The 10,965-nt window shown below is 43.9% G+C and overlaps 1 protein-coding gene across 1 annotated transcript; it reads right to left on the bottom strand.

Annotated features, from left to right (window-relative positions):
- Positions 1-2,764: 2,764 nt before the first annotated feature.
- On the bottom strand, positions 2,765-9,393 carry LOC127299879 (cation/calcium exchanger 5). Its single transcript, XM_051329913.2, has 2 exons — positions 8,507-9,393; positions 2,765-3,647 (listed from the first exon to the last, which is right to left on the bottom strand). The coding sequence occupies exons 1-2, from the start codon at positions 9,191-9,193 to the stop codon at positions 2,883-2,885; spliced, it is 1,452 nt and encodes a 483-aa protein (XP_051185873.1). The 5' UTR covers positions 9,194-9,393; the 3' UTR covers positions 2,765-2,882.
- Between the last annotated feature and the right edge of the window lie 1,572 nt (positions 9,394-10,965).

The raw sequence follows: 10,965 nt of genomic DNA, 5'->3' as shown, positions 1-10,965 counted from the left end.
ATTGTCAGATATCAAACTTTAAGTTTTCAGAAAATGCAAAAAAGGGACATATATTATGTGAAGCTAGACAAAATCGAAGGACTTTGGTGTAATTAATAGTTAGGACTTTGTTGTTCGTGTTTGACTTGTGTCAATTTTTTGGATCTTTTTTCAGTAAATGTTCTTTACTGAACTCATAAGTTCATATCATGTTGATAAAATTCATAGAAGGTTACACGTGGCCTCTGAGTTAGTATGCATAAAGACGCACATAACAAAGAAAAAAAGAAAAAAAAATGGCGCAATACAAGTATGTGGGGAACTCATGGCAAAGTCTAAGAACATGGAGGGTTGATCTGTGAACTATGTTGTCATCCATGTGGGATAAAAATGTATCTCACCGTTTGCTCCAATCATGTATAGACCTATTGGGTCTCTTTTCTCCATACATTGAAAACCTGATCATTTCTACTATTGCACTTTACCTAATCAAATATAAAAATCTGATCGTGCCATTAGAATTAAGTATGTATCCAAAATTTATGTGTCGTAGGCATAACATACTTAGCTGATGGATCAAGATGGGAGCATGTTGACCAATGACGCCAAAGCCAACAAGCAGCCTTTACCTTAGATCATAATTTTAAAAACCGAACCTGTAAGTGAACCGGTGAGGCGTAAGGAAATTTTGGAACAAAATGAACATAATATATACATAGTATATTTCAATACATAATCACAAAACATGGTGAGTCCAAGTGGTAGTATGTATTATGTGGTGCTATTTCTTCCTAGCTGAAGGTTGCGAGTTTGATTCCTCTTACGGTATCTTTTTCCCCAGTTTATTGTACTTTGGACCGTTGCCTCTTAAAAAAACTGTGAGACTGCCGGTTCAGGGTTTTTCCGGTCGAACCACTGGACCGATCCGTTTTTAAACTATGCCTTAGATGGGGTTCAGAAGGTCAAGTGAGAGAATAACAGAGTTGCTCGTCCAAGCCCAATCTGCTAGAATATTTGGGGAGGGAATGTGTCTATTGGCAGATGCAATTGCCAAATTTCATTCTTGCTCTTTGTATGGACGATCCTATAAACTCTGTTATTGATTAAACTATTCTATCTTCTCCCCAAGAAAGATCATCATAATGCTCTGGTGTCCTTTTCAGTTAGAGACGGCTGCTGAGTAAAAAAATGATTAGGTTGGACTTTGCATCTCCAATGCTGTCACAGCCCCTTTGTTTCATCAGCACTAGAGAGTAATGAGGTAAAACATAATCTATTAGTCATATGGAAATGGTATCATCCAAATTTCGACGAAATTTTTACACAAGCTAATTTTTTCTTCGGAAATCTAAGTTCCCTTGTCCATGAATAATTGGCGTCTACGATAGTGCAGTGGAGAAGAGCGAAACCACAAAGTAGTTTTAGCTGAAGTGTTTAGCCCTCTTTCCCATGATGACGACCAGCACTGAATCTTCCCCCTGAGTTTATCTGTTTGTCTCATAAAAAGGACATGCGCACAATTGCATCAGCAAGTTGACAAGATGCGTACCTAAAGTTATTACTCTATTAACTGTGTGCTGCAATCAGCTCTAACTTGAAGGCGATTGTAGGGGCCAAAGGAAACACAATTACACAAGGTATTACAGGAGGAGAGCAAACAAAGAACCTTGTCGCTGTTAGCGCCAGCTCACACCTGACCAATGGTTTGCATCATTTCTGTGCATAAGAAAATGCAAGTTGTAGCGAATAAAGCCTATGAATGTGATGTCTTGATTTTGTACTAATTAGACTAAGTATTTGCTGTAAGCGTCTTGGTAGGACTTATATGCATGAATGGTATCATTGGTGCCCATAGTTTCCATCCAAGGCTCCTAAACTAGACAACACTCCACATGGAGACGGTAGTCTATGCTGCTTCTTCCTAGGTAGCGTTGATGGTTACTAAACAGACCAGGCGAGCCCAAGCTCTCTTCGAAATTGTCGGACAGAGGATTTGCTGTAGTACTTTTATGCCCATTCCTTGTATTAAACTGGAGCCTGCTTGCACCAGTCGGTTCTCAGTCCGAGCAGCTTTGTCCTGAAATCGGTAACTCGTTGCTGACACCATGTCGACTTCCATGCAACAACCAGCTCACCCAAAAGTTTACCTTGTTCATGAAAAATGAGGAACGCCGACATATTTCAACTAAACTCTTCTGCAATTCTCGGATTTGTTTTTTTGCTTTGATGCAATCATGCAATGGCAATCGGTCCTACTAGAACGAGTAGTAGAGAAAAAACAGCAAAGGGCAAAATGTTCTCTAGCTCAGCAAAAACTGCAAGTCCACACGTTTGAGACAAGGACTAGTGCTGCGGTGCCATTTAGGTTCAATATTGGTCAACAGTGAAGCGTGGAAGGTTCCAATGATTTCATAAAAGAAACAGGAGATGTTGAAACTGTTTCATCCGTGTCTTGGACTCCCTGTGTGAAGAAAACTCAGAAGTGTCTTATGTTGCCTTGTCATGACAATTCCGCCAACTGGAGTAGATAGTTTGATGTCACAATAATGGATTCTTCACAATCCAGATTATATGGAACGAGGGCTTTCAATACCTATCACATGACACAAATCACAACAAAACTGTATAGTCATGTGAATAGCCCCAGGACAACTAGATCAGTGATGCATGTTTCCTTGTTTAGTACAGAGCGTCAAAAGTTTCATGCTTCACCTGCCAATATTAGTGTCAATATTACATGGCCTAGCCCTTGATGAACAGACTTCAATCACATATATCATGACAGTTTAACATGTCACTATGGGCCTTGTCATTTCAAATGATACCCTTGCTTTGTACCAACCAGAACTGTCAAACAATTACAGTATACACAACCTATGAGCTGCTATTTAAATAGAAGATTATCATCCGGAGGAGCTCGCAATTGCGATACTCACTATGGTAAACAATACATACAGCCCCATAAGGCAGTAGCCCCAGAATCTTGGTACCCTAAATCTGGCCCAGGTGACCACAAAAAGGGTTCCCATCAAGCTCAGAAGAAGAAATACAAATGCAACAACAATTCCAACATGGAACTCAAGTACAAAGGCTTTTGGATACACTCTTGCTGTTTGCATCACTAGGGCCGTTCCTAATCCAACAAGCATGTTGAACATTGGGCCAGCAAAGCAGCCAGCGATGGCGAACGTAGGTTGGCCATTCTTGGCCAATGCCACGTCAGCAACAAGATCACCGATAGAATTGCCCCATGCCAAAACTGTCATGCCAAGAATAGCCGGAGGGAGATCCATAATGACTCCAATTGCTGCCAGGCAGTTCAGGAGCTCTCCAGCCATGGTTGAGATCCAGAAGACACTCATTACAAACGATATGAGGGTACTCGCAATGTTTTCTCTTTCTGGTGTTTCTTTCTCAAGACGGAAGTGGGATAGAGCCAAACAAAAGCTAACCAGAAGCACAACAGACCAGAGGGGAAAGCGGATTTGAGGGAAAAGAAACACTATTCGGCTATCCAATGGAATGAATGAACTGAAGGAATATAACAGTATGAGAGGACACAAACAGATGTTTGCACAGACATAAAATCTGTTCCACTCAGAAGGAAGTGTTGATGGTATCGTGAGCTTCAGAAGAAATGTCACAGGCCAATCCCAAACTCTTGTTACCTGCCAGAGGTTGATAGCCATCAGTACCATGAAGATCAAATGTTATGAGGATTAAAGTTTCTTTTAGTAAACGAGGAACTGAGTGCGGTTGCAATGAGTACTTCAAAGTTGCAACAAGAAGACATGGATTCCTTACAATATAAAATTGTACAATCATGAAATCTGATGGACGAATAAGGTCTGCTGATCAAATGTAAAAATATCTTAGATAAATCAACAAATGCATTCTTTAAAAAAGGCATAGCTGATGCCTGACGGTGGCCAACTTAAGCATTGTTTTACAATGGGAACAATTGCCATCAATTTGATAATTAGTTACACTTATCGTGGATTGATACAACAAGGCATGACTTAGCTCAGTTAATGGACTTATCTCATTTAGAACGAGTGATACAAAATTATGTCCAGCGAAGATCTTCAATCTGCTATAATTTTACGATTCGCAGGGAACCTATACCAAAAAAAAATTAACATATTTACTGCCTCACATGACACAGCAAAATTTAAGAACCTTGTGGTGGACATGGCAATGGTATCAACAACGGTGTCACTAGTCACTAGTCACTAGTCATGGTTTTAAAAAAACAACACAGAGAAATAATCTGTACACAGGATTATTATTGCATTTATGTCATCGTCGAACGTATCAATTGCACTTTGCAGTAGTTTGAATTGTCATAGTTCAAATGGAAGGAATTTCCAGAATTGTTAAAATATACTAGATAATGGAACTGTGCAAGGTTATGAAATGAGATGTCAAACATAATGTGTGAATGTTGCGCATGACGTGGAATGTTAAGATGAAGAAATGGGAGCAACAATGAATCTTGGAAGTAGTGATTGTGTACCAAAAGTCCAAAACTCACAGTACACAACACTTGAGTATCCATTAACAGTTGGATTATAAAAAAGCTGCAACAGATGCAGTCTTTAGCCAACAGTTCATGGAAAAATGGCACCATCCGCCTGTTCTACATTATTGTAAGGTGAGCAATGCCTGTATGCGACGGCTTTAATATTGCTAAGTCAAATCATTCAGATGGAAGGTTTTTCCCTCCTGCAGTTATATGGTGTTCTAACTCAAATTAACCGCCAGGAAAAGAAATGACTTCATCTGCTAGTGGCTGGCCAAGCACAACCGGAACAGTTTTGTGTAGTAGCAGACCTTAGTAGTTACCACTGGGTGTTTTCCCTCGAGATTCATCTTCTACTTTCTGATGTTTATGCTATCATCTAGTTTCGAGAAATCGAGTGAACCATCTAATCCTTTCAACAAATATTATTGATCATTATGGTCTATGTACATCCAATGCAACCAGATCCGTTGCCCAGTTGAGCAAAGATAATCTAGAATTGCTAAAGCTGTGTTAACTAGCAAACTGTTTGGTAAGTAAGAGTCTTTTCTCAAGTTCTAGATTAAGATCGTATCCATGCCTAGAAAATCCCCCGCAAATGATGATAGAAAAAAATCGGTTACATGTATGGAACTGTGGATCACTGCAATGGAGAAAGGAGGATTAATGTAATTCACCTAGAATGATATGGTCTAACTCTACTCCCTCCATCCCACAATATAAGACGTTTTGGCAAGCTGTTTTTGACGGAGGGAGTAGTAATGTTTCCATTTGTTTCTGATTGTTACATCTAATCAACAAAGATGTTGAGACACTACCAACTTATGCTCAACAAATACAAAACCAAATACCTAATATATCCACGCAACAATTGGAACAAAATTGCTAATTTACTCATCACAAAGAGAGAATTCCTTATTTGACACTACTTACAAATATGATTCCTTATTTAGCCCTGAAAATGTTTTTATTCCCTATATGACACTTGGTCTAACCTTTTTGGCCTATATCACACTATCGTAAGTTCCGTTGCATAGCTCTGCGAGTCTCTTTTCGGTTGGACCAAAATACCCGGAGAGATGCACATGAACCAAACTATCTGCCGAGATACGTACAATAGCAAAGCTACCAGCTTGATGGATCTGCTACTGCTAGTAGCTGCACACAATACAAACACGCGGAACTGATGGATTGCAACATGTCCGTCTTGTACTTGGTGTTTTCCGTATTGAATGACTACATGTATATATAACTATCTAGCTAAAAACCGACTCGGTGATACATTATGTATCCTCCTCGGACACACACGCATATTCTTCTCATATACAACGGAACAGCACATGTGAGGCCTTACCGCCGGTGTCGGACATGATTGCGTTTCTAACAGCCTTAGCGCTGGCCGCCTTCTTCCGCGTTCGCACTCGAAGACTCCATGTTCGCCATGGGACTGCACGGCCGTGACGAAGCACGTGTCTCACCAACCTCGCCTACGCCTTTGCCAGATGAAGTCCGTGTGGGGCCCCGACTGCGCAGGGTTCCGGCCGGAGCGGTGGCTCCGCGACGACAAGTTTGCCGTGAGCCCGTGCCGGCAGTACCTGGTGTTCCAGGCCAGCGTGCGTGTCATCTAGACCATTATGCACCAATACAATGTTTTCAAAGGATTTTTCACAAGTGAGTGAAAAATAATGACTAGCCTGCTAGCGAACTATCCATGCACATAAGAAAGAATTTTTTTGGGGCAGAAAATTAGAGGGCAAATCAGAAGCATTTAAAATACATGCACGAACCAAAAAATACTGGACCACAGAATTATTCATGGAAGAATATGGATGCAGAAATTTTAGTCACAAGCCGCATCAGGGGCAAAAGCGTATTTTCATGTACCCAATTAACACCATTAGTGCTCAAAATGAACTAGAGTGACATGTGAGGCAACAAAAGTAGACCAAATGTCAAATAGGGAAGAAAAACTTTTCTAGGGCCAAAAAGGGAAATCTCTCCAACTATAACTATGAATTAGACAGAATCAAACAGCCTGGAGGGGTTGATTAGATATTTTGTCAATTGTAGTTGTAGCCAATATTCGGAAAATTTAGATGCTTGGATTCGTACTGTTCTACAAGTATGTTCTTTATGTACGAACACAATGTTTTGACCTTATTACCAAATCACTAAGCACCTAAGGACGATCGAAGAAAGTGAGTATGTGATGATCACCGTCACTCAGAAACCTCTGATGTAAGGAACTACATACGCTTGACTTTCTTGACTTGCTGTCTATATGTATTTCAAAAGCTGAAATAGAATGCAACATCCTAAAATACAAAATACCTTTTCCGGCCAGTTAGAACACGAAATGTGATTCTAACTACCTAAGCATGTTAGCCTACCAAAACACCTTATATTTCAGAACAGAGGTAGCAATATGCATTGTTCTAAGAGCTAACAATTTGATACTTCGCGAAAGTATAAGAAAAAACACTGAAATTTGTCCTAAGAGTTTCATAGTTTGTTTCTCGTGTTTGATCAGCTCTCTAAGTTCAGAGCACACGTTTGAGGTAATCCATCAGAAGGATAAAGTCAACCAACTAACGAGAGTTGCAAATAAACAAACCAACAACTTAACAGAGGTAGGTACTCCCTCCGGTCTCTTTTAATTGACTCAGATTTAGTACAACTTTGTACTAAATTTGAGTCAATTAAAAAAGAACGGAGGGAGTACTTAGAAAGTCATTTACTGTCTCCCATGACAGTGATATCAACAACAGCATGACTTTGCAGAATGAGAAAATCCTCACCAGTCATGGTTTCAGAGCATCAACATGGAGAAATAATCTGTACACTGGGTTACCATTGCATTTATGTCATCGCTGAACATAGCAATGGCACTATGCAGTAGTTTGAATTGGCATAGTTACAACTGAATCAAACAGCCTGGAGGGATTGGTTGCATATTTCATTAATTGTAGCTGTAGCCAATATTGGGGAAGTTAAGGTGCTTGGATTCGTACCATATTACAAGTATGTTCTTTATGTACACAATGTTTTGACCTTATCAGCAAATCACTAAGCACCTAAGGGAAGATTGAAGAAGGTGAGTATCTGATGATCATCGTAGTTCAGGAACCTCTAATAGTCTAGTGTAAGGTACTACATGCGCCTGACTTGCTGTCCACATATAAAATAGAATGCAAAAGTTAGCAGATTAAATGCCTTTCTGAGTACCTACCATTCAGTCTTCTGAGAACTAACGATTAGTATTATTCTGCAAAAGTACAAGGCATAGCACTCAAATTTGTCCTAAGCATTTCATACTTTGTTTCTCGCATTTGATTCAGGTAAGTTCAGAGCAAACATACTGACGAGAGTTTGATTCAGGTGTCTAGGTAATCCATGAAAAGGACAACTGTCAACCCACTGACGAGAGTTGCAAATAAACAAACAACTTAACTAGTTCAAATGAGCATTTTCTAGTTTTGAAGACACTACAACCAAGAGACAAATGGCCTAGAATTGCTGCAATGCTGTCCCAGTCAACACATATTTCAAGACAGGAGGATTGAAGAAAGTGAGTATCTGAAGATAATCGTCACACAGCAACCTCTAATGTAAGGGACTACATGCGCTTGACTTGCTGTCCAAATATATTTCAAAAATTAAAATAGAAAAGCAAAATTCTACATACATAAAATACCTTTTCTGGCCAGTAAGCAACAATGTACATTCATACTCTGTTTCTCGCGTTTGATTCATGTCTTAAGTTTAGAGCAAACGTATAAGGTACTCCATGAAAAGGACAAGGTCAACCCACTGACGAGAGTTGCAAATAAACAAACAACTTAACTAGTTGAAATGAGCATTTTCTAGTTGAAGAGACACTAGAACCAAAGAGAGACAAATGACCTAGAATTGCTGCAATGCTGTCCCAGTCAACACAGATTTCAGGACATATATTGTAAGACAAAAAATAAGAATAATAAACTGAGCATAGTTTGGTGAAAATACCTTGGTTAGCACCGTCCAAATAGTGGCAGCGCGTTGCTTCCCATGCTCCACGGAGACAGGCAAATCCATGGCGGCGCGGCCCATCTCGAGCTCGGCGGAGCTGACGAGCTTCCCGGCGGCGCCCAAGTCCATGTAGAAGACGAGGCCGACGAAGAATACGTAGAAGAGGACGAGCCCGACGGCCTGCCAGAGGAAAATCTCGGCGCTGAGGTAGACGCAGAAGAGCGCGGAGGCGGCGACGAGGTAGAAGAAGACGTCGCGCGCGAAGGAGGCGGGCGGGACGGCGAAGGGCGCGGCGATGAGGGCGACGGCGCCGACGACGAAGGCGGACACGAAGGCGCCCGCGGAGAGGATGGCGGCGAGCCCGGCGCGGGGCAGCCCGCCCGCGCCGCGGAGCGCGGCGGCCGACGCGAAGGCGTCCGGGGCGCCGTTGCCGAGCGCGAGGAGCGTGACGGCGGCCATGGACGGGGAGAGGCGGAGGCGGGCCGCGAGGCGGGATACGGCGGGGGAGAAGTGGGCGCCCGCGGCGGCGGCGAGGAAGCGGAAGTGGGCGAGGAGGAGGAGGGTGAGGATGGGGAGGGAGAGGCGGCGGTCCCCGCGGAGCAGGCAGGCGTGGATGGCGGCGTAGTTGAGGATCCCCGCGGCCGGGGCGGAGGCGCAGGCGGCGGTGCTCGGGAGGGCGGCCATGCCATGCGCTAGCGGCTAGCTGGCGATGCGTCGGTGGGGCGGTGGTGGAGTAATGCCGGGCGGGGAGGGGTGGTGGTGGGGGATTTGGGGGGAGATGGCAGCGAGAGTGAGTGGGATCGGCACGGACGCCGACGGGACGGGACGCGTAGGCCGAAGCCCACCACCAGGAAGGAATGGCGGAGTGGCCGCTGCCGAACACGGTGGTGGTGGGTCCCGTCCGTCCGCGGAGAAGGTGGAAACGCAACAAGCGTGACCCGGGTTTGACGCCAGGACGAGCGGACCGGCCCAGGACAAGGTTGCAGGACCAGCGACGCTAAACTCAAGATGGGCCGTTATATATACTCCGTACTTGTTACTTTTCGATATATGTAGATGGCCCAAAGAATGGAATGTGTCGGTCAATCAAAAAGAAAAGAAAATAATGTGCCCGCCCATGCATAAATGCCACCGCTGGATTAGTAAAGTAACTGTAACCCTGCTGTTTCCGAGATGTAGAACTATTCAATCTGGCTCTACTTGGTAAGCAAGCTTGGCGCATACTTATGAATCCAGAGACACTTTTTTTTTTGAACACAATCCAGAGACACTTAGTGCAAGGATCCTCAAGGCTGTGTATTTTCCTTCTACAAATATCCTTGAGGCTTCACTTGGCTCTCATCCCTCTCAAATATGGCGAGCTCTAATTGAAGGGAGAGATGTTTTGATTCAAGGACTGATCCGTAGGATTGGATCAGGAAGTACTACTCATGCATGGAACCAGGGTTGGATACCTCGTGATTTTATGCTACGTCCGCTTGGATGCAAGAAAAACAACCCTCCATCCCTTGTGAGTGCTTTTATCAGTGGTGACACTAGGTCCTGGAACAGACCAGCTTTGGAGGAGTGGTTCCTCCCGTTTGATGTTGAACAAATATGCAAGATACCGCTGAGCACGAGAAGGCACGAGGATAGCTGGGCGTGGCATTATGAGTGTTCAGGAGTCCTTTCTGTGCGGTCAGTTTATCGTCTCCTGGTTCATACTAAAAGGAGGAGGGAAGACTGGATTGAGCACCGTCCAGGGGGATCGAATGTAGTAGGGGAGGAAAAGCTATGGAAGAAGATGTGGTCAGTGCAGGTTCCGGCCAAGCTCCGTGTTTTCTTGTGGCGTCTGGCACATCAATCCCTCCCGACAGGAGATGTCCGTCATCGTCGAAATATGGCAGAAACAAACAGCTGCTCGATATGTGGCCAGGAGGACTCCTGGAGGCACTCCGTCATTGACTGCAACCCATCCAGGTGTGTATGGGCTCTAGTCAGCGAGGAGATCACGGAACACATAAGTGCGACTGTGGAGCCATCGGCGAAGCAATGGATCTTTGCGATGATTGGCTCGCTTAATCACACTGCTTTTGTGGAAATGGTCGTTACTTTGTGGGCTATCTGGTATGCGCGCAGACGGTGGATACATGAGGGCGAGCAGCAGAGTCCCCTGTCCACGTTCTTATTTGTCCGCAACTTTATTGATGATCTTGCAATGGCGGCCCCTACCCCGAAGGTGCCTCGCGGTGCAAGACATGTGATATCGGGTTCCTGGCGTCCACCTCCGCAGGGGTTTGTCAAGCTGAATGTTGATGCGGCGACATCAAAATCCGGCCCAGGAGGGGCTGTGGCGGCTGTGTGCCGTAGTGAGCATGGTGAGTTCCTAGGTGCCTCGGCAACGACTATACCGGACCAGGATCATCCGGCGACCCTTGAGGCTCTAGCGTGTCGCGAGGCGCTTGCTCTAGCCCAAG

Source organism: Lolium perenne, chromosome 5 (genome assembly GCF_019359855.2).
Source record: "Lolium perenne isolate Kyuss_39 chromosome 5, Kyuss_2.0, whole genome shotgun sequence".
NCBI lineage: Eukaryota > Viridiplantae > Streptophyta > Magnoliopsida > Poales > Poaceae > Lolium > Lolium perenne.
This window is presented reverse-complemented; position numbering and strand designations above follow the sequence as displayed.